Genomic DNA, 24,681 nt, shown 5'->3' on the forward strand with positions numbered 1-24,681 from the left:
ATCTCCTTCCCTAGTGATTGCCCTCTCCCCATCTAAACATACCAGCTATCACCCGACAGAAGGTCAAAACACTTGGTGATTGTATCATTTATGCTAGCAAAAAAAAAAATAGTTGTCAGTAGCACGACGCACCCGTAATTAACAGGATACTGCATGGTGACAGAACCATCATATTATTGCTCATTCTGTCCCCATCATTATCCATCGGCCTGTGTAACAGCCAGGGTGAATGCACCTTTAGTTATGCATTGTAATGTATAATTATGTTCCTGTACTCCTAAGTATTTATGCCTGTTTATTGAGGTGTTAAAACAATTATCACTTACTTGCTTACTCAGATGTCTAGTATTAGTACCAACATCTGGGAGACCTTTGCCTTTTTTTTTTTTTTGACCCTTTACTTGGACAAATAGCAAATAGGACCAGAGCATGCCTAGGAGAGACTCTCATAGAAGTGAATGAATATCTCTAGTCTGCTGGTTCCTATTACTATGTATGTGGCTGCTATAAAAACTCTCAAAATGCTCAGTTAGTGCCAGCAAGATGGCCGCCCCATAATCGTGTACATCAAATAGAATACAAGCATACAATTATGAAATAAAAACTAATTAAAAAAATATTAGTATCTGGATTTAATTGGATAAGGGACTTGGTTTGAACAGTCATTCTGTGCTTGGTGCTTCACGGACGCGCCAGTCATTTATAGACACCTTCACTCCTGCTTGTTTTCCCTCGATCTCCACCTCGCGCTTCTTTGATCGTTCTGGCTTCATAGAGGCAGAGCTAGAGGGAGACCATGCAGGTGGAAAGATGAATATAGATGACTGGCCCCGTCATGAAACACAGAGCGCCTGTACTTGGGTTGAACAGTCATTCTGTGCTATCAGTTCCTTTTAAAAAAAAAAGTAATAGGTGATGTATTCCTTTTAAAGTACTGGAATCAAAAGCACACGTCAAGTGTCTCTTCTTAGTATCTTATGTATAACTCCTTGAGCTGTAGAATGTTATAATCCATTATTTTTAGTGGTGTTCTCCTTAACATACTGCTTTTAGTATTGAAAGCAAACATGAAGTCACAATCCTAGGAGGTCTAAATGAATTTATAGTGAAGTTTTATGGACCACAAGGAAGTAAGTATTACGATCACGTTTACCCCACTTCTTCCAGGTATAATCTTGGCTCTTACATCAAGGTAAGGCTGATCAGTGATTTAGTATAATTTCTTGATACACTCAGGAGTGGGATTCACATTTTCCAGTAGGCTTCCCTTTTAGCTGTTAAAGCTATATGCACGGGTTTGCCCTTGGTGCAGTATGCCACAGAAAATTATCCCTCAATTAAAGGGAACCTGTCAGCCACCTTGTTATTAGACCTTTAAACGAATTTCATCTATATAAAGCATCTGAAATGTTGATGATTTCTATACTTTTGTATTATAAGTCTTCTAACCGTGCAGACCAGACTTGACTTCTTCTGGCCAGGCTCCTGTACAACTACTCAGGGAGCCTGATGATATTGCGCTGCATGCATCTCACAGAAGATAAGTGGCAGGGCTGGGAGACCAACTCTGCTTCTTTGTACCTGTCAGCACTCTCAAATGTATATCCATTCCAAGGACACCGATACTATTGAATACAGATTATAACTAGCGCTCTGAGTCTTGGTTTTTAATAATTCTGTGAATTAACTGTGGGTTTATTTTTTGTAACTTAAGTCAAAATGGAAGTATAGTAAAATTAAAAATCCAATCATTAAAGTTCTAAGTAATGTGTCATTGGTATTAGAGGTTGTCCAGCACTTTCCAAAGAGCCACATTGCCTGCACTTTTATTTTCCGAACCTGCTTTTAATGGCAGTGCCCTGTTTGCCTATTGCAGCCACAGTTCTTGTATGCCACGAGTCTCTGCGGCATCAGAATGCAATGTCAGCAGTGACGCCTGCAGTATGAGCAGGGCTCTTTAGGACTGCTCATTTGGGGAAAGGAGAGCCTAGCTCGTACAACAGACGTCATTGCTGACTTACTTGGATGCCGCAAAGAATTATGGGGCATATGAATGTGACGTAAGTGGAAGTGTTGAGGATCCAGATAGTGCATTCAGAAGATTATTATTATCATCATGGGACACTACAGCTAAAGAAAATCTATTAGTAAAATAAAAATGCAGGCAAATTGGCTCTTTAGAAAGGCTTTTAATAGTACTGGCCGAAAATGAAGTCAAAGGTGTGTACCAATTTTATGTTTAGATACCCTTTTTTGCCTGTCATGACTGTAAAATGGTCTAGTGAAAGGGTGCTGTTGGGTGATAAGGTGTGCCTTTTTTTTCTGTTCAAATATAGAACATTGTTTTTTGTTGTTTTTTTTTAATCTACTTACAAATGACCGGTCCTCTTTAATAACAGATTTCCAGTTATATGAAAACATAGTAACTATCTGTAAAAAGTAGAAAACAGAAACTTTGTGTAATCTGGATTCCAAAGTCTAAAAAGTTTTCTAGGGTCAAAGCATACAATAGTCTATACTGGTCAGTTTCATAGTTTCTGCAGTGTCAACAGGACAGGGTCACTGCAACCTAAACTTGGAAATAACTACCAGTTCTTTGTTTTAAGAAAAGAAAAAAAAAAGAATCAACATAATATTGAAATTTTTGGCTTTTTGAAAGATTTTTCTGAATGTTTATCAAATTTTAGTATTCAGTGTATTCCCTTTTTTTATACGTTTACAGAGCACATAAGGGTTGCTTTGGGCAGGTGGGCACTGCACCTAGGTTTTAAAGTGTAATTTCAACCAAAACTGTGTAACCAGTAGCTAAATGTTACAAAAGCAACCTCAGCCATACTGGTTGTCACTTCTTGTCCATAATGGAGACTAATTCAGATGAGCATCGCTAAAAATAAAATGGGCTACTTCTTAGACATTCTAGTGTTTTCATATTGTTCTAATACTCTGGATGTAAATCTGATTTATTTTTATAGCCCCTTATAACTGAGTTATGAATGCTATTTCTTGACCCAAATTGAGAAGTGGATACAGTAGATGTATCCCTCTTTCCTTACGTCGTCTTGTTGGCTTCATATTTTGGCTTTGCCTCAGAAAACTGCATGAAGAGAAATACAAAACCTGATCCCAGCCTTTAAACATTTTTTTTTGGGGGGGGGGGGGGGGGATAGGACTTTGAAAATTTGTTGGCTTTTAACTGCTTGTAATGGGAAAGTGTCATAAGTGCTTTTGCTCCAAACACTTCTATTTTTTTATCTGCTTTTAACCTGAGTAGAACAGTTTTCATGTTTGTTATATTCTATTGCCTTAGGGCTTTTTCACTCGTCCGGATATCCATGTCCATGTGACAACCTTGTGCCGCATCAGTATCACACGTACTGGCACTGTTCCCAAGCGCCAGTTGCTGAACGCTGCCCTCATCATTGTCCCCTGCTTGCGCTGCGATCATTGCCAGCAGGGCACAATGTTGAGAGTAGTATGCTGCTCATGCTGTCTACTAGTATAAAAATAAGAAAGTAAAAAAATCCTTATATTCACCTGTCCGAAGATTAAATAAGTGTCCTACACTGTAATCAATGTGACCGCACACGCTGAGGAGAATGACTCGCTCCAGCGAGCAGGCCCCTGACCTGCGCTGAGCTCAATGAGCAGTGTCCAGTCACTCACTGAGCTCAGCGCAGTTCAGGGGGCCCGCTCGCTGCAGTGAGTCCATTCTCCTCTGCTCCTAAGCGTGTGCAGACGCCTCAAGCCACCGCAGACGCTGATGCAGAATTGTCATTCAGATGGATTACAGCGTGGGACAGCCTGTCGGACAGGTGAGTATTATGGTTGTTTTTTTTTGTTTGTTTTTTTTTACAGGGGAAAATGGTTTCAGGGAATTGGGTGTAAGGCCACGGCTCCACTATCAGTATTTGGTCAGTATTTTTTCTCTGGAGTGGGAGCCAAAACCAGATGAGAAACAATAAATGAAAAGTTATAATAGAAGCAAGTCACCAATTCTGCATTTATCACCCACTCCTGGTTTTGGCTCCTACTCCTGAGAAAAAATACTGACCAAATACTGATAGTGGGGCTGTGGCCTAACTCTGAATATAATGTTTGTTTTATTCTTATTTTACACTTGATGAACACAGCAAGGGCAGAATACTACTCTCAACATTGTCCCCTTCTCACGCTGATCTCAGCGCGAGCAGGAGACAATGATGAGATTCCTCTGGCATTTGGGAACAGCACGAACTCTACCGCTGATTCCCAGGTGTCGCTACTTGTCATCCGTGTGTGGGACTTTTTGTGGCCCGTGCTACGGAAACACGGTCCATGTAAACACACTGACATGTGCACAGACCCATAGATTTGAATGGGTCTACGTGTGTCAGTGTCTCCAGTACGTGTGGAAACTCACACCACACATACTCGAAACATAGACGTGTGCAAAAGCCCTTAGACGGTGTTACAAAGGTTTGACTTTTTTGCCCGTGTTTAAAATGGATCTGTCCCCATATTTCACAATACAAATTGCATACATTACTAAAAGGGAATTTGTCATGACAATTAAACCCCTTCTTCCACCCTAAACAAACCACTTGTATTGTCATGTTACTCATTGACAGATTAGCCAATTTTTATTTATAAAGTCCACTGCTGCGTGACCAACAAAATCCACATTTTAATCCGCATGAAAATAAAGCTGAAGTGCTGTGGGCATGATCAGAGTATGTCCCAAACTTCTGCTTCCCCTGCTCTGTTCACTACAACCTTTTTTATTTTGTGTGATGATTCACTTGCTTGACTACTCAGCCTGTGAGCTGTCATTCCAGCATAAGGAGGTGGTGCTAGGCAGGGAATAGAGTCGGGCAGGCAGTGGCTCGGGAAATGCTCAGATCATCTCCAGAACCCTTCAGCCTCATTTGCATACAATTAAAAAGTGGAGTTTTTGGGTTATGGCGTGACCAGATTTTTAAAATGATGTACTTCTTTTGTAATTCTTTGTCAGAATGGCTGAAGGTGTAATGGATTTGCCTCATCACCATAAATGGGTAAAAATATAGATTGCATTTATCGGCCACTTGTGAACTCTTATCAATTTTGATTACCATACTAGGCAAGGAGCAAAGTACTTACAAACTTTTTTTCCTATAAAGTCTTTAATCCTTTAATCTGAAGCTAACGATCTTGAGTGCCACTTCGCTCCTCTGCTCCTCCAAATGTGTAGAGGCAAAGCTGTTTCTACCTTCAGCACCAGAGCGCACTGTTTGGGCCAGCAGCGCGATAATTCCATTGTACCAAACTGGAAAACAGACACACAAACGCCATTCGCAAGAAGGATGACATGAGGGAGGAGTAGCCATGCCCTCCTGAAGATCAATGTTGAGATTAATCCTTTAAAGGGAATCTGTCAACCGGTATTTGTTATTTAACCTGAGAGCAGCATGATATAGAGCTAGAGAGCCAGATTCCAGGGATGTGTCGCTTACTAGGCTGTGTGGCATGGTTCCAATACAATCAGTATTTTATCAGCAGGAGTTTATCACCACAGGACTAGGTCTCACGTGCAGCCAAGTCAGGCTAACTTGTTTAAACCCACCTTCACCACTGATTGGCAGTTTTCTGCTTATTCACAGCGTACATAGGAAGCTGCCAATCAGTGGTGTCTGTGGAGTTATACACAGCTCGGCATTCTGACCACTGCTACACCTGCAGCAGTATAAACAGGGATTCTATCAAAACTGCACCCTAGAATCGGGCTCTCTGCCCCTACATCATGATGCTCACATTCCATAGTAAAGACCTGCTGACAGATTCCCTTTAACTTGTTCCCCATCCACCTAGCCTGATTGTAGCAGTAGGGTCACTGAGGATCTGTCAGAGATCTAACACTGCTCTCTACAAGCTGCAGCTGTGAATCAGGCTGGGTGGTGGAGATGGAATACACTTGAGCTCAAGAGCTGTTTCAGTCTGTAGCTGGACTCCTCCTAAAATGCTTATCTTAGAGGGGACACAGACACTTGCACTTTTATTTTTTGGTTCTGTTACAGCCATCCTTGTGGTTTTAGCGTTTACATCCTGAACTTTCTGCCAGCTCTCCCATGGTTTGCCTCTATAGAACATTTCCCAAGTGGGAGACTTATCTGTCCACTCAGCTCATGCTCTCACCCAGTCACCCTACAAAGCACCAACCGAACACTTCTATACAGTCTCAAGATTGATAAAGCACCGCACAATATTTCTCCCACTTCACCTAGTATGTTCTGTCCTGAGACTCGTCTGTAATGTTACAGGTACGGACGCTGACACTGGCACCACGTAGCTTGTGTACTGCAGGGGAGTAGAGTCCTGTAGCATAGTGAGCTATAATGTAATGTCGCACTCTGAATTGCCCAGCTCCACCTGTGTCCAGTAGTTCTCCATGGAGCCTGCAGTGCCTGTGTGGCTTCTGCTCTCCTTCCCTGTATACATCCACAGTCGCTCCCAGCTGCCTGGGGTCACTGGGCAAGCCCCCTTGACATCACCTTCAGAGCACACTTGTTGGCTGAACAGTTCAAAGCACAGACAGGAAATATTTTTTTTTGTTTCCTTTGAACAGATAAAGGAAGTGGGGAGCTGCAATTCACATCACCACATGTGACGGCTCAAGACCAGAGCTGAATTTTACCAGTATCTTAATTGAGATATCTACATTTCTGATGGCTTTGATAATCTGTGTTCCTAGTAAACCCCTTTTAAAATCCATATAATACAACCACAAATGTCAGGCCTAAAAGATCTGTTTAATAATCTATGCAGTTTGTATTGTGAAATTTGGTGACAGATCCTCTCTAAGGCATACCATACTGCAAGTTACAAATCTGAGGATTGTAGTCCTCTTTACATTACCAAATGTGTGACTGGTTACTGGAATGTGCACCAGTGGAGTCTGCAAAATGAAAAATGAAATGTGCATTGGCATACAAAGCAAACAACTGCACCCTGAGCGTGCTAATTTAGGAATATGTTACTATGAATACTGAACTGCATTAGTGCTATATAGATTATACTTGGCAGAGTTTGATCAGACGGTGTGAGCCCATCACTGGCGTCCATCTGGGATCGTCATATGAATAGAATCACTTTCCAGTACTGACACATGTTGTTAGGATGTTTAGAAACCATAGACTTCATAGAAGGGGTTCCTTGGCTTGGGACTCTCTCCATGAGCCAGCAAACTGCTTTTATCTAATGGGTTGTCGCTCTCCTTTAGGAGCTGCAAATAGTAAAATTGTAACTGATAACCTAGAATAAAAAATGCTTTCTACCTATCAATTAAAACACAAGGAGTGCTATTGCATGAGGCATGTAGTATGTTCTGAAATTACTAATTAAATTGAGGTGAAGTTGATGTTTGCAAATATACAGTAATGTTGCAAAAAACCCTTTAAGGCTCACTTACATGTGAGTAAAATAGTGAAGTGCTGGTTTCTGAGGAAGGAGTGCACACTTGAAAGTGACTGGGTCCGGCTAGCTGTAGTGTCCCTGTGGTCCTACATAGCTGCCCCTGCTATCTGCGCTCATGACGCTGGCTCGCCCTTCCAGTCTCCAGGAGAGGACCTTCTCCCAGGAGGCAAGAAAGCGGTGTGCTCCGGAGGATGGATTAGAACAAGCCTTTAATGGATGATGGTTGAATACGTAAGTTGTTGTTTGTTTTTTTTATCGCGAAAACGGATCTTCTCCAGCATCCCCGGTGAATGAATTGAGAAATGTTCTTTGTTTGACATCATGAACAGATTGTTTGTTTATGCGCCACATGATTTCCTTGTGTTTGGAAAGCTTTAGTCATACTTGGTCTTTTCTTCTTTATGGCAGCACCATATGAAGGTGGCGTGTGGAAAGTTAGAGTTGACCTTCCTGATAAATATCCTTTCAAGTCTCCTTCTATAGGTAGGTATTGCTTAAAATTTCTTGGTGTTATGCTTTTTTTTTTTTTTTTCTTTTATGGCATACCTGAGTCGTTCTAATTTGCAATCTGATATCACTTATGTTCTCTCATTTGAAGGGGAAAAAGGAATTTTTTTTATTTTTTTTGCATTCTGTTCTAAGGTTTAAGGAAATGAATCCTGATTCTCCCGATGCATAGCAGTGCCTAATGTGTACGTTGTAACATATGATGTTTCTGTTGTGCCATGAACAGACTCCTCCTTGGGTTTACATTTATTACCCCCTTTCAAACTTTGGGTGATTATTATACATGTACAGAAGCAACTAGTTACAGCTGTTTTTTTTTTGTTTGTTTTTTTTGTGTGTTTTTTTTCACAAACCAGCTTAGATCCGAGCAAAATTAGTGTAGAGGACAGGTTGGTGTAATTATTGCATGTCTAGTATGCACCTCCATTCTATGTGGCAAGAAAGTATTAAAAAAGATGGACCCCATTCCCCAAAAAAATGCAAACACCCTCCCCATCCTCAACTAGAATGCTCCACCATTTGTATGTTCACCATCAATAAGTACATCGATGTGTACTGTGCTTAGCGGTGCTGTCTGAAGGTAAAGTAGAAGACCACTAGTTGGTTTTTCCTGCTGTTGGGAAAATGTTTGAAAAGTATCGTTCATTTTTAATTTTTTTTTTTTTCATTTTTTTGTAATACATCCTATTACAGAAATTCCCTTTTTTTCCCCTCACCCTGGGGTGATCATTCTCAAAATTCTCAGTTCATGGGTAAAATCTGTCTTCAGCTAAGAGAGAGATCACAGTTGGTGCTCATAAAGTTCTATGGAGAACTGTAACTATGTAAAATTTGCAGCAGAATGTCTGCGTCTAGCTTCTCCCTCCATAAAATCTTATCAGCACACTGTCCTTTTTTTTTTTTTTTTTTTCGTAATGGGAAAATTTGTGCTAACTGAATAATTTTACCCATGAATTGAGTGACCTATAACCCAGAGAGTAAGAAGCAGATTTCTCTAAGATATATCACAGAGTTGTTTATCTTCACATGTACTATGCATTTATGAAATAAAATTTAAAATGACGATTAGTCCTTTAATACTGGACAACCCCTTTTAATTTTTGCGCACCTGAGCAAAATGTGTTCATCCCTCACAGTCTTATGTTTGGTTCTTATGCAACGGAAGGCGGGTTTTGTTTTTTACTAATTTACTTTACTCATTTTATACATACACTACTGGGTTAGATCACATCTGCGCCATCTTTTCTGCTGTGCCTACATACAGCTCCACTGATCTAATGGTAATTGCTCATTAGGTCACTGTTATGTGTAGAGTCAGCTTGTCCCCTGCATGTCTCCGAACCTCCTCTGCACAGGGAATACCTGTGACGTAATTGCTGACATAATGGATTCCTTAGCAACCAGAGAAATGCGGGATCAGCCCTTCTGCATTCAGGAACACTGCACTTAATATGATTATTTCAGAATCCTGGTATAATATATTATTTGGCTGCCAGTGTGATAGTCTGATCCTATTGATGCTGCTATTTGCTGGAACGTGCAACGCCATCAAAGGCAGCATGTCAATTAACAGGTTTTGGCATTGTGCCATTGGCCTGATGATTTGAAGGGGCTAATCTTGCTAAACTGTTTTAGGTATTTGGAATATTTCCAAATCGAGCAAAATTCAGAAATTCATTAATTGCCTCCATCAAAGCAACATCTTTCAAAGGGTTTCCTGCACTTAGGCTATGTGCCCACGATGCAGAAAATTTCTGCAGCATTTCTGCATCTCCCTGGCAGAAAAAACGCATGCAGATTGTACATGCGTTTTTCCTGCAGAATACATGCGGATTCACATGCTTTTCTGCATGCAGATTGACAAGCGCTTTCCAGGCGATTAGCATCACTTGGAAAGTGCTTGACAACTAGGTCACACTATATAAATCCATGCAAACAGCATGGATTTATATAGTGTGACCGTAAAACAATGCTTCAAATAAAGCTATACTCACCCCCGAGGCCCCGGCGTGGCTGCAGCGCTGCTTCCTGTCTGGTTCCCGGCTGCAGGCATATCGCGAGACACAGCGGTGAAGGGCCTGCGGTCACATGACTGTGACTGCCGGCATGCAGAGAGAAGCCGTTGGACAGGTGAATATAAACTTTATTTGTTATTTTATTCTTTTTATTTTTTTTACAGGTACAATGGTACCCAGGTCTGGATGAGAGTCTCCTCTCCTCCAGAACTGGGTACCATCTGCACATAGAGACGCATAGAAGCCGCTTGTACAAATGTACAGACACGGATTCTATGCGTCTCAATGCAAGTCAATGGCGGCGCTTCCGCTGCGCTTCTGCAAAATTAATGAACATGCTGCGGATTTATGAGCGCTGCAGAAATGCTGCGGAAAAATCCGCAGTATGTGCATTGACATTGCGGAATGCCATTGGGGACCATGGGGTGTGGATTACCATGCGTTTTTGATGCGTTTCCGCTGCAGAAATTCCGCAGCATAAACTCATGAAAAACGCATCGTGTGCACGCAGCCTAACATTCTACCTGCACTACAATGACTTTCCACTCTTGGGTCTGGGCTTTCAGGACCTACTTTCACTCTGAAAAGAAAAAAATAAGGCTTCATTCACACGGTTGTATTTTGCATCTATATTTTTAAGTTGGTGCTAGAAGTGGTCTCAAAGTATGGAAGTTGCAGATCTTTCCATAAAGGTATTTCTGTTCGTATCGGCCTTGGTTTCGATTTCCAAATACTTTTACAAAATCCTAAAAGCCCTAAGTATTAAAATGTGAATGATGCTTAAGGTTTCTGCAGTTCATTCAGATGTTCAGTCTGAAACCGACAAACCGCCGATGGGGCCATATAATACAATGAAATACAAATTAAATCCGTTTGATTTCCTCTGAACTTGTCAGTTTGTTTCAACTGAGTTCATCTGTTCATCTCATTGTATTGTATGGCCCCAATGGAGGTTTGTCTGAATCCTGTTTTAAGGGGAATTTGGATGCAATGCAGAGCCCCAGTTTAAACAACTATCAACAAAAAGACAAGTTGGAAGGGGATGGGGGGGAATCTGGCACGAACAATTAACCACAGATGCTGTGAGATCTACAGTTCAAACATTTTATCTTTTGACGACAAAGCATTTTACCAGATAATATACAGTGGCATGTAAAAGTTTGGGCACCACTGGTTAAAATTACTGATATTGTGAACAGTTAAGCAAGTTGAAGATGAAATGGTCTCTACAAGGCGTAAAGTTAAAGATGACACATTTACTTTGCGTTTTAGGTAAAAAGTCTTTTTTTTTTTTTTTTTTTTTCATTTTAAAAATTAAAAAAAGGAAAATGGGCCGATGCAAAAATTTGGGCACCCTTGGAAATTTGTGTGCTTAAATAACTTTGACCAAGGTTTCAGACCTTAATTGGCTTGTTCACTATCCTCGTTAGGAAAGGCCAGGTGATTCAAATTTCCCAGTTTTTTTTTTTTTTTTTAAAAACCCAGCCACCTCTAACCTTGTGCCAAAAAACAGCAGCCATGGGTTCTTCTAATTAGCTTCCTAGCACTCTGAAAATGGTGGCGGCCCACAAAGCAGAAGGCTATAAGAAGATAGATAGTAAAGCGTTTTCAAGCTGCACTTTCCTCAGTTCAAAATGTAATTAAGAAATGGTAGTTAACAGTGGTCGTCAAGATTAAGGTCTGGAAGACCAAGAAAAATTTCAGTGAGAGTTGCTCATAGGATTGCTAGAGAGGAAAATCAGAACCCCCCCCCCCTCTTGACTGTAAAAGACTTTCAGAGAGATTTAGCAGACTCTGGAGTTGTACTGTTCAGAGACACCTGCACAAATATAGCTTTCATAGAGTCATCAGAAGAAAACCTCTCCTGCGTCCTCGGCAAAAAATTCAGCATTAGAAGTACGCATTTTGGAAACAAGTCCTGTGGACCGATGAGGTTAAAATAGATCTCTTTGGCCACAATGATCAAAGGTATGTGCGGAGATAAAAGGGCACCAAATTTCAGGAAAAGAACATCTCGCCAACCATTAAGCATGGGGGTGGTTCAATCATGCTTTGGGGTTGTGCTGCAGCTAATGGCACTGGGAATGTTTCACGGGTAGAGGGAAGAATGGACTCAATGAAATTTCAACAAATTCTTGATGCAAACATAACACCTTCTATAATAAAACTGAAGTGAAAAAAGGATGGCTTCTATAAATGGATAATGATCCTAAACACATTTCAAAATCCACAATAGACTATTTCAGAAGGCGCAAGCTGAAGCTTTTACAACGGCCCTCACAGTCCCCTGATCTGCACATCATTGAAAATCTGTGGCTAGACCTCAAAATAGTGGTGCATGCAAGACGACCCAGGAATCTCACAGAACTGGAAGAATTGATGAAAAGCCCTCAAACAAGAATTGAAAGACTGTTGGCTGGCTACAAAAAGCATTTACAAGCTGTAATACATTCAAAAGGGAGTGTTACTAGGTACTAACCATGCAGGGTGGCCAAACTTTTTCATTGACACATTTTCCTTTTTGAAATATATAAAAGATGAAAATGTATTTTAGGCAAGAAAAATATATATATAAAGGAAATGTGTGATCTTTAACTTTAGGCCTTTTTAGAGATCATTTCATCTTCAACTTGCTTAACTATTCACAATAACAGTAATTTTTACCAGAGGTGTATTTTTTTTTTTTTTTTAATTTGTCTCATTTTTTAGCCTTATTTTATCTTTTCATCTGTCTTTTTGAATCAATGTAAGGTATTCCCCAGAACAGTGAAGTTTAGGTCTTATCCATAAGATCTGCCTTAAATGCTTAATAGGTGGAGTAAAAGCCTCTGAGACTCAAGTTGATCATCACAATGCAGAGGTCCCAGTTCTTCAGCATGAACGTCTGTGCACTATATCTTGACTAGTGATGGACTAACCCCTGACTGTTCGGGTCTGGCGGGTTCAGCCGAACAGTTTATTAAAAGTTCCAGTACCAGAACAGTACCCGAACACGGACCCCATTCACATGAATGGGGGACCCAAACATCCAGTGTTTGCCACGCTTTCGTGCTTGACAGCGTGGCAAACACTGCCTCTAATCGGCGGTAAGATAATTACCGCCGATCAGAGAGCTGCGGTTCCCACGGTGTCAGATGACAGCGTGGGAATGAGGGGCCTGAACATTGGGTGTTTACCACGCTGTCATGTGCATGATGGCCCGGCAATCACTGCTTCTGATCGGCAGTAAAATTAACCCCACCGGTCAGAGGGCTGCGGTTCCCACGCTGAAAATGACAGCGTGTGCCAGCAGATGTGACCGGAGGTAAACTTTTTACCTCCGGTCATAGGCGTCGGCAGATGGGACTACTACACCCATCAGCCTATGCACACTGTCGCAGATAACAGCGAGAGCAGGTGCGGCTGATGGGAGTATTCATCTGCCTGCGCTGCAAATAAATTTAAAAAAAAAAAATTATATATATAATGTAATATGTCATGGGGTCCCCATCATTTTTGGCAACCAGCCAAACTAAAGCCGGCAGCTGCAGGCAGGTATTCTCAGGCTGGTAAGGGGCAATGAATATTGCCTCCCCCACAGCCTAAAAAGAATAGCCCATAGGTTCATCTGTTAGGCCAATTCTAGTGCTTTGCTCGGCACTCCCCTGTGGCGGTGGCAAGTGGGGTTTGTCACCTTTGTATTGTCCGGTGACATCAATCCCTCGTGTTAGTAATGGAGAGGCGTCTAAGATGCCTCTCCATTACTAATCCTATAGTTTATATTGTAAATAAAACCAACCAGAATAAAGTATTTTATTTGAAATAAAACACACATTTACTTTTTGTATTTAAAAAATAACAAACCATTATACTCTCCTAACACCCATTCCATTGAAGCCCTCGTCTCCTGTAAGAAAAAAAAAAAAAATATCCCTTACCTGTCCAAAGTTCTGTCCCACTCCATAATCAAAGTCTGGGATAAATAGTTTTCAACCTGGATGGTGACAAGATGCGACAGTCCTGGCTGAAAACCACTGAGGAATGAATTGCTGCGAGCTCAGCCTCAGTGACTAGCGGTGACATCATAGAGTTCACTGAGGCTGCGTTCCCAGCGGGCCGCTAGCGGTGATCTCAGAGGTCACCGCAGTTCATTTCCTTGGCTGGGAACGCAGCCTCAATGACTGGCAGTGAACTCTATGAAATCACCGCTAGTTACTGAGGCCGAGTTCGCAGCAAGCAGTTTATTCCTCAGTTTTCAGCCAGAGCGGTCACATCTTGGCACTGTCCAGGTTGAAAACTATTTATCCCAGACATGAATTACGGCGTGTGACAGAACTTCGGACAGGTGAGGGATATTGTGGTTTATTTTTTATTTATTTTTTTTTACAGGAGACATTGGCTTCAGTGAATTGGGCCTTAGGTAAGTATAATGGTTTTTGGTACGTTAAGAATCCTAAATAAAGGAGTCTGTGTCACTATCTTAAATAAGGTACTTTTATTCTGGGTGTTTTTGTTTTTTTTTCTTTTTACAATTTGACTATGGGGTTAGTAATGGGGGCGTCTTATAAACTCCTCACCATTACAAACCTGAGCTTCATATCCGCTGCCAATACAAGGCTGACATGAACCCCAACCCTATTACCCCACTTGCCACCGCCACAGGATACGTGGGGAGAGCGAAGCTAAGCACCAGAATTGGCACATCTTATTGATTTGCCATTTCTGGGGCTGTTGAGAGCTGATATTTTTAGCCTCGGAGGGGACCAGCATCCAAGGCCCCTTCCCTGGGTATTAATATTGCCTCACAGCTGTCTGCCTAGCCTTTGCTGGTTAGATTTTATAGGGGGACCGTACGTCAATTTTTTTTTCTGGGGTTCCCCTGTAATCTAGCCAGTAAACGCTAAGCAAACAGTTGTGGGCTGTTAACAGCCAGGGAACATCTTTGGCTAATGGCCCCTTCCCTGGCTAGTAATGTCAGCCCCTAGTGGTCTGCTTTCCCTCTGCTGTTTATGAAAACTACATGGGAGGCCACTCAGTTTTTTCATTTTTTTTATTTATTAAGTACAGTATAATGCGCACACACAAGGTAACCTTAGTTCACAGCTAAGCTTCATGGAGAACCCCTTCAACTCTTTCACCTTTAAGCCAATATTCACATTTTTTACATAATTAAACAAATTAACTATAAAATAAAAATAGTATTTCTCCATGTATTCTCTAAAAGACACTTGTCACATTGAGAACAAGTCATGGGCGACTTCATTCATTTTGTTAGGGACATATAAACTTTCATACTTTTTTTAAAAAGTTCGACCTAAGCTCAACCACATCTAAAAACAAAAGATGTGCGAAAATCATGTACAAAACTTTGCTCTAGCTGCAGCAAGTGTTCAACATCATGATATATTACATACATACTTCATAGTTAAATATCTATTTTTTACCTTTCTTTTTAGGATTTATGAACAAAATATTTCACCCCAACATCGATGAAGCGTAAGTTACCCTTGAAATTTTCATAGTCTAATTACATTAACAAAACCTCTGAAGAAAAAGTATTGGTGCATATGGAGAACTTTTATCTTTTGTAATTACTTACTTTTTTTTTTTCTTAAATTTTTCTTTTTTGAGTTGCCATGTTATATTTTAATGGGGGCTGTCTGTTCCTTGGCTTATCCTATTTGACTTCAATAATGTAGTATTTCTGTAACATGCCAGTTATTTACTGTACAGCCATGAGGTACATTTATATTAAAGGACCATTCCCAAGAAGTGGACTATTGGCTAAACCTGTGTTTAATGTATAGCAATAAAATACTTACCGATCATCTTCCCCAGTTTCCCGCTCCGGTCTTCTTCTCACTCACCTGACTGAAATTCCATCTTGTTGGATTACGCTGGGGTTTAGGTGTGAGCTGGAAGTCATTTTTACAATGTAAGCTCATGGAGCCTCGTACAGAAATTCCATATACTTTATTGCGAAGGCAGCTACTGGTTCACATACAAATCCAGGCGTGAGTCTGAACAACCGTCACATCAGTGAGAAGAGGAAGCCGATCGGTATGCATTTTATTGTACTTTCATTGCATACACACAGATTTATTCAGTTTAAAAAAAAATGAAATTTCTTGAGTGCTTTAATATTTCATCTCTGAAGTCTGAGTTTAAAGCAGGGCTGTGGAGTTGGTAAGCTAAACCTCCGACTCCTCAATTTCCCTGACTCCGACTCCCTCATACATGGCTCATGTTTAAGTGATAAATTTACTGGAGCACAGATTCATCTCAGCTAAAAGTCTAGACCCTTAGATCAGGAATAGGACATTTCATAACTTTCCCAAATTCTTCTGAAAAAACATTCCCCACAAACTGCATTGAACTACTGTACCCAATTTATTATATATTTTAGGAGTCCGAGTTGGTCCATTTTATACCGACTCCACCAAAATGGACTTCAGACTCCACTGCCCTGGTTTAAAACATTCCTTGCTGGCACAGTGTAGCCTTCCAGGCACTATGTAGTAATCTGGTGCTAAAAAAGACAAGCCTCAATTCATCAGGACTGACTATATTCACGCCGGTCTTGATGAGGGAGACGGGTAGAGTCACACCTCTTAATGAATCAGGAGCATCTGACAAGTATCATGCACCGCACCACAAATCGTACTTCAGTCAACGACTGTAGTAAGACTTCTGCCATAAGGAATGCTACAGCTCTTCTTGAATTGGATGAGCTGAGGCGTCACTCCCCTCAAGCCTCGCTTCTATCCCTACCACCCAGCTCTATTCATTTTGGCAGTCAACCCGCTCCCCCTCCCCCCACTCTCCATGCGCTTCCATCCCAACCCAGCTCTATCCATTTTGGCAGTCACTCCACACCCCCTCCCATGCACTTCTGTATCCTGTATCAATCCAGCTCTATACATTTTGGGAAAAGCTGGTGTGTAAACTCTTGAGCAATTTACACCAGAATTATGGTGAAATTGATTTGATGATTCAGCCCCATAGCCTTTACAATGTCAAGCATGAGGCTACAATCAACTATAGAAGTGTGGCTTTTTGCCACAGCAGTAGGGCCCGCAAGCTCCACTTACCGCAATGAATACAGGCCTCAAGGCCCACCAACACCACCACCAATAGGAAATCCTAAAAACCCAATTTGTTGGTGGGGTCGTGAGAACTGTAGTGGAGGAACACTGGTTTAGGAGTAGCCCTGCCATTAATAATTATAATCACACACATAGCATTATGCAGTGCGCTTCTGGTCTTCTCTGGTATTATGCAGGACTGTGCTATCAGGTTGGAAATGTCTAAGTGTACTTTATTAGCAATGTCCCCTGGGCTCTTAATAACTATGTGGTGCCATGATCACGTCATTATAATGCTTTGCCTCTCCACAGATCAGGTACAGTGTGTCTAGATGTCATCAATCAAACCTGGACAGCTCTGTACGGTGAGGGTTTTTTGATTTGTTTTTTCTGGTGCACCAATTGTGCAAAATCGACATTTAAAGTGAACCCTTCGGGTTGAATAACACTAATCTGCAGGTTAGTAGCGTCATGGGGGTGCCACTGTACTGAAAGTGTGGCGCCTAGGAGAAAATTAACTTTATTTCATGCAAGCTGCCGGCTTTCAGTTATGCTGGCGTGGCTACAGTCACTGCTTGCTATACTTCGAGCACGCCCTGGCACTTTAACTGACAGCTGGCTCTCCACTGATGCACTGCAGACCCGGGGCTGTCAGTCAAAGTGACGGAGCATGCTTACAGCTGTCAAAACAGTGTAGTGAGCGTTTACTGTATCCACGCTGACACGCCTCCATGACTGAAATCTGGTGGCTCCCGGGAGAAATAAAAGTTCATTTTTTCCTAGGTGTTGTACTTTCAATACAGTGGCCAAGCATCTTCTTAACGCTTTTAACCTATAGATTGATCCTATATCTGCAGGTTACTAGCATTCTGACGTGACACACTTCTTTTTAAAGAGATTGTCCACTATTTTTTCATTGCTCTAGCTCTAGGATAGGTCATCAATGTCTGATCGGTCGGGATCCGACACGGAGCGTCCCCATGCCGATCAGCTGTTCTCGGCGTCTGCCACTGTCCGGGACTGCTCTATTGTGGAGCTGCTCAGTCTTCTGATGGTGGCCTCGGCAGGCTACACAAATCCGCCTCCTATTGATTTGAATAGGAGGCGGATGTGCAGTACCCTGATGCGGCCACTTTCAGAAGATGGAGCAGCTCCGACACCGAGCACAGCTGATCTGTGGAGGTGCAGTGTGTTGGACTGATCAGACATTGATGACCTATGCTAAGGATAGATCATCAATTAAAAAGTAGTGGACAACCTCTTTTAAAGGTCAATTTACACAAATCAACTGGCGGCATGATACAACCAACAATCTTTAAACTTTTACAGGCAGACCTAAGCAAACGATTCACACTGAGTGATCTATACTAGATCGCTCAGTGCGCATAGTCTGCCATGGTTCTCGGCAGTGTGAGTCCTGTTTACTCGGGATGATGCACCGCCGGGAATGATTTATCCTTTACACTGCGCAAAAGATCATTTCACCCAATTAACAAGCATTTTGCTCGTTCATCAGGTCATCTGCAGCCTGTTTACACAAAAAGATAATCCTGAAACAGACTGTTTTAACAGTGCGCGTTCACAATGCGCTTTGCAGTGGTAATGCCCCTTAAGTTTTTTTATTTTTGATTCGATAAGAGTGCAACTTTTTAATAGGTTGCTGAACATGAGTAATGTTTAGTTTGATATACAGGTGCTTCCCACTAAATTAGAATATCATCAAAAAGTTAATTTTATTTCAGTTCTTCAATACAAAAAGTGAAACTCATATTATATAGAGTCATTACAAGCAGAGTGATCTATTTCAAGTGTTTATTTCTGTTAATGTTGATGATTATGGCTTATAGCCAATGTAAACACAAAAGTCATTATCTCAGTAAATTAGAATACTTTATAACTGCTTGAAAAATGTTTTTAAAGTCTGAAATGTTGCCCTACTGAAATGTATGTTCAGTAAATGCCCTCAATACTTGGTCGGGGCTCCTTTTGCATCAATGCGGCGTGGCATGGAGGTGATCAGCCCAGGTTGCTTTGATAGCAGCCTTCAGCTCGTCTGCATTGTTGGGTCTGGTGTCTCTCATCTTCCTCTTGACAATACACCATAGATTCTCTATAATAGATTCTCTATAGGGTTAAGGTCAGGCGAGTTTGCTGGCCAATCAAGCACAGTGATACTGTTATTTTTAAACCAGGTATTGGTACCTGTCCACACTGCCAAAAGTACCAAGTCCTACTGGAGAATGAAATTTCCATCTCCAAAAAGATTGTCGGCAGAGGGAAGCATGAAGTGCTCTAAAATTTCCTGGTAGACGGCTGCACTGACCTTCGTCTTGATAAAGCACAGTGGACCTACACCAGCAGATGACATGGCTCCCCAAACCATCACTGATTGTGGAAACTTCACACTAGACCTCAAGCAGCTTGGATTGTGGCCTCTCCACTCTTCCTCCAGACTCTGGGACATTGATTTCCAAATGAAAATTGGAACTCAATGACCTTGTGGAGTGTGTCAATGACCGCCTTATGGACATCTGTCCAGTCAGCAGTCTTCCCCAGGATTGTGGAGCATACTGAAACAGACTAAGGGACCTTTTTAAACGCTTAGGAAGCCTTTGCAGGTGTTTTTTGTTAATTATTTTAATTTACTGAGATAATGACTTGTGTTTTCATTGGCTGTAATCCATAATCATCAACATTAACAGAAATAAACACTTGAAATAGATCACTCTGTAATGACTCTACATAATGAGTTTCACTTTTTGTATTGAACTGAAATAAATTAACTTTTTGATATTCTAATTTAATGAGAAGCACTTGTATATGATGGGGTTTCTCAAAAAGATAATTTGGGCTAGGGGCAACTCTGTAAAATCTGATTTGTAAAAGAATAGACTTTTGTTGTAAGATAGTTGGTGATCCTTACTGCAAAAAAAGCAATGGATCTTTCACTGGAGTCGTGATATAATTGAATAGGGTTCTTTAAGACCACTACTCATGCCAGTTAAACATACACTGACTATTCTGTTTTTTAATGTCTCATGTTTGCAATATTCTCAAATACTTTTAATTCCAGTTTTATTAAGAGAAATCTGATTTTGCTTCTTTCTTGATTTGAAACAAAAAAAAAAAGCATAATATTGGTAACCAATTCTTTTGCGCCACCATTTATGTACTGTCAGATGCAGCTAAAATCGAAACCTTTTCTTCAAGTTGTGGTCTATCCCATCCTAGCTGACTGCGTTTGTACAGATTCCTGTACATAGTGGGTGAATCACACCAACAGGTTAATTGGATTACCTTAATGTATGCATTGAAAAGGTCCAAAGCTAGCCAGTTCCTGTAACTGCATTTTGTAGATGGCTAAGGAGCATCTTTCTGTTTCTGGTGAATGTATGGCTTTTCCTTTTTAGATGGTCTTACAGCTGCTGTAGGTCTTATCAGCTTAACACAATTCTTGAAAGGCCTTTTCTGCCTCTTGACTGTGTTGAAGTAGACTTACTATACTGACCAATTGCAAATAATTTATTACTAACTAAATACAGGGGCTGAAAGAAGTATTGAACACGTCACCAATTTTCTAAGTAAATAGATTTCTAAAGGTGCAATTGACATGAAATTCTCACCAGATAATCTATGGACATCTATGATTTAATTTCTTTGCTTAAGTTATATGTAATAATAAGAAATTACACCAGGAAAAAGTATTTAACACATGAAGAGAGGTGCAAAAAGCCATGGAGACTCATGACACCAGCTGAAATCTATCAGTGTTTGTAAAGCAATCCTATCCTGCCACTTGGTGGTCAATATCAGCTGTTTTAATTGATGGCCATAAAAAGGTGCCACACAGGAAACATCTCATGATGTGTAAAACCATTGAGCTGTCTCAAGCCCTTTGTAACCTTATTGTTGCAAAACATACTGATGGCATCGGTTACTGAAGGTTCCAGTGAGTACTATTGGGGCCATAATACGGAAGTAGAAAGAACATCATTTCACACACAAACCAGCCATAACCAGGTGCACCCGCAAGATTTCAGAGCGAGGAGTGTAACAAACTTTCAGAAGAGTTGTTGAAGAACCAAGGACCATCTGTGGAGAGCTACAGAAAGACCTGGAATTAGCACGTACAATTTTTTTCAAAGAAAACTAGAAGTAATGCACTCAACCTCCATGGCCTGTATACACGCTCACCATGCATGACTCCATTGCTGAAGAAAAATAATGTTCAAGCGCTTTTAAGGTTTGCTTAACATTTAGACAAGCTGGTGAAATACTGGGAGAATATAGTCTGGTCAGATGAGGCCAAAATGTAACTCTTTGGATGCCATAATGCACAGCATGTTTGGAGACCAAAAGGCTCTGGAAATCACCCAAAAACACCATACCAACAGTGAAGTTTGGCGGTGGGAACATCATGGTGTGGGCTTGTTTTTCATCATACGGAACTGGCAAACTCCATGTAATTAAAGGAAGGAAGGATGAATGCACAGATGTACCCAGATATTCTTGATAAAAATCTGCTGCAATCTACCAGGAAGATAAAGTTTAAACAAGGGTGGAGATTTCAGCAAGATAATGATCCCAAGCACACAACCAAGGAAACTCTCTCAAATGGTTTCAGAGAGAGAAAATAAAGCTGCTGGTATTGCCTAGCCAATCACCTGACCTGAATCCAATAGAAAATTTATGTAAAGAACAAGAGTTCATAACAGCCCACCAACCCTTCAGTATTTGAAGAGTGTTTGTTTGTGTGGAAGAAAGCACCAAAATCACACCGGAGCAATGCATGAGACTAGTTTCTCCATACATGAGGCATCTTGAAGCTGTCATCACCAACAAAGTTTTATTCAGAAAGTATTCAATAAATAATGTCAGTAAGCGTGTTCAATACTTTTTTCCCTGTCCGTTCTCATTATTACACAAAACTTAATTTATGGTCATCTGTGGTTTGATTTCTTTGCCTGTGTGAATTGGATGGATTGTTAAAGACATCAGGGGAGAATTTCATGTCAATAGCAACTTTTTAGAAATATATCTACTTAGGAAATTGGTGACGTGTTTAATACTTATTTCACCCGCTGTACATATAAAATAGAGATTGCCGATAATTGCTGGTAATGTCCCCATAGGGCACAGATAATATACAAAAACCAAGAGACAAAAAATTTGTGCTGGGGACGCAAGTCATAGACCAATATATTGTCTAAAAAAAAAAAAAAAAAATCAAACTTTGTTTAAACTGTAATTAAAACAATGTACACAAGACAACACCTTATACAGACATATTAAAAGAGAAAAGTTGATTGGTGAGCTATTGTGGAAAAAATACCTGAAAAGAAATGACTCTTTCCAATTACACATGCATTGCAAAATTTGCATCAGTGTAATTCGTGTGCATTAGTGCATATTTTAACAAAATGCATGAAAAAGTACATATAGCCTTAATACATATGTTAAAAAAGTCACTGTATATGACTGTAAATTATAATAATATGCATAAATATGCCAATATCCATTTATAAATATATAACAAGTAGATAGTCATATATACGAAAATATGCAATGGTGATAACCATTTTCCACAAGAAAAATCACTAGTAAGAAATCCTTTAGATATAATGGGTTATCAATACCAAATTTACATAGCAATCTCACCCACCAAACACCCATATATTTACTTAGGAAATTGGTGATGTGTTCAATACTTATTTCACCTGCTGTACATTTTATAAAATGGCATTGGAATGAACCCTAAGGCAATGTGCCCACGATGCAGAAATGCTCTGGATTTTTCCTGAGCATTTCTGCATCTCGCTGGCGGAAAAAATGCATGCGGATTTTAAATGCATTTTTTTCAGCCAGGGACAAGCGTTTGTCACGTCTTTTGCACATGCGATTTCGCATGCGGGTTGTCAATCGCTTTCTAAGCGATTTTAGTATTACTTGGAAAAGTGCTTGACAACTTGGTCACACTATAAAAATCCATGCAACCGGCAAGGATTTTATATAGTGTGACCAAGTTCGTGGAAAAAAATAATAATAAAAAAAAAACACATTATACTCGCCTTCCGATGGCCTCCGGTCTCCTTCTCCGATGCGTCTGGTCTACCCAGTGTTTTGCGGTGGTGTAAAAGGACCTTCCATGACGTCATTTAGTCATGTGACAGGTCACGCGGCCGCTGACGTCGGCGGTCGCGTGACCTGTCACATGACTGAATGACGTCATGGAAGGTCCTTTTACTCCATCGCGATCGACTGGGGAGCCAAGACGTACCGGATAGAAGACCGCGGGCCATCAGAAGGGGAGTATGTGTTCTGGTTTTTTTTTTTTTTTACAGGTACTATGGTACTTGGGTCTGGAGGAGAGTCTCCTCTTCTCCAGACCCGGGTACCATCCGCACATTGAAACGCTTAATATCCGCATGTGCACATGTAGTCATGCGGATATTAAGCGATTCAATGCAAGTCAATGGTGGCAAAAACTCTGTGATTCCGCAAAATAATTGGTGGTGCTGCTTTTTTTTCGGCATTGATAATCTGCAGCGGAAATTTCCACAGCATGTGCACAGCACATGCGGATTATCATTGGGGAACATAGCAGACCTACTAACAAGCGTTTTTTAAGCGTTTCTGCAGCGGAATTTCCTCTGCGAAAACGTATAAAAAACGCATCGTGGGCACACAGCCTTACTCCATACATGGAGTACATGGTCAGAAGAGAGAAGAGTGTGTTGCCAAAGCACTGAATAGTCTCATACCTTCCCTGTAGTATAGTGTAAATATACACCACTATACTGTATATTTATAATGTACTGTTCCTCCAACATTTGAATCCCTTCAGACCCGTCTTTGAAGTGTGCCCAAACTCATTGTGCCGCTCGATGATTCAGCAAAGTAGTTTTGACATTTTTGAGACTGACAGATAATCTTTTAACTAAATTGAACTTTGGAAAAGTATAATCAGGATGTCTAACTTTGTTTTTTTATATAAATATTGCAGATCTTACCAATATATTTGAGTCCTTTTTGCCCCAGCTGCTGGCTTACCCCAATCCAATAGATCCACTTAATGGAGATGCTGCAGCAATGTATCTGCATCGACCAGAGGAGTACAAACAGAAAATTAAAGGTAAATGTGCAATTCTAAGAAATGGCCGGCTAGTGTATCTTTAATAAAATGTGTACAACCTTAAGGACTGTGGGTTTTTCCGTTTTCGTTTTTTGCTCCCTGTCTTCCCAGAGCCATAACTTTTTTTATTTCTCTGTCAATATGGCTTATTTTTGCGGGACGAGTTGTACTTTTTGAACGACACCATTGGTTTTACCATATCATGTACTGGAAAACGGGAAAAAAAAATCCCAAAAAAAGTGCAATTCCACAATAGTTTTCTATTAAAAAAATAAATAAATAAAAATAAGAATTTTCCGTGACCCTTAGCGTCTCCGCTTTTTTTGAAACTGCGGCTGGGTGAGGTCTTAATTTTTGTGTGCAGAGCTGATGTTTTTATTGATATGATTTTGGTGTAGATACGTTGTTTTGATCACCTGTTATTGGATCTTATTGCAATGTTGCAGCGACGCGAAAAAAAAAAAAAAAAAAAAGTAATTCTGGCTTTTTTGATTTTATTTATTTTTTTCTTGTTACGCCGTTTACCAATCTGATT

At 40.6% G+C, this 24,681-nt stretch overlaps 1 protein-coding gene across 1 annotated transcript in view; it reads left to right on the forward strand.

Moving 5' to 3' along the window:
- UBE2H (ubiquitin conjugating enzyme E2 H) overlaps positions 1-24,681 on the forward strand; it is a 67,118-nt gene that overhangs the window by 34,013 nt on the left and 8,424 nt on the right. The window contains exons 2-6 of the mRNA XM_073652507.1: positions 1,054-1,130; positions 7,837-7,911; positions 15,386-15,425; positions 17,327-17,379; positions 24,018-24,146. Coding sequence (XP_073508608.1) covers positions 1,054-1,130; positions 7,837-7,911; positions 15,386-15,425; positions 17,327-17,379; positions 24,018-24,146 — 374 coding nt within the window. The remainder of the gene's footprint in view (positions 1-1,053; positions 1,131-7,836; positions 7,912-15,385; positions 15,426-17,326; positions 17,380-24,017; positions 24,147-24,681) is intronic.

This window comes from Phyllobates terribilis, unplaced genomic scaffold, assembly GCF_046119375.1.
Source record: "Phyllobates terribilis strain yellow unplaced genomic scaffold, ASM4611937v1 Scaffold_11__3_contigs__length_659146591, whole genome shotgun sequence".
NCBI classification, from domain to species: domain Eukaryota; kingdom Metazoa; phylum Chordata; class Amphibia; order Anura; family Dendrobatidae; genus Phyllobates; species Phyllobates terribilis.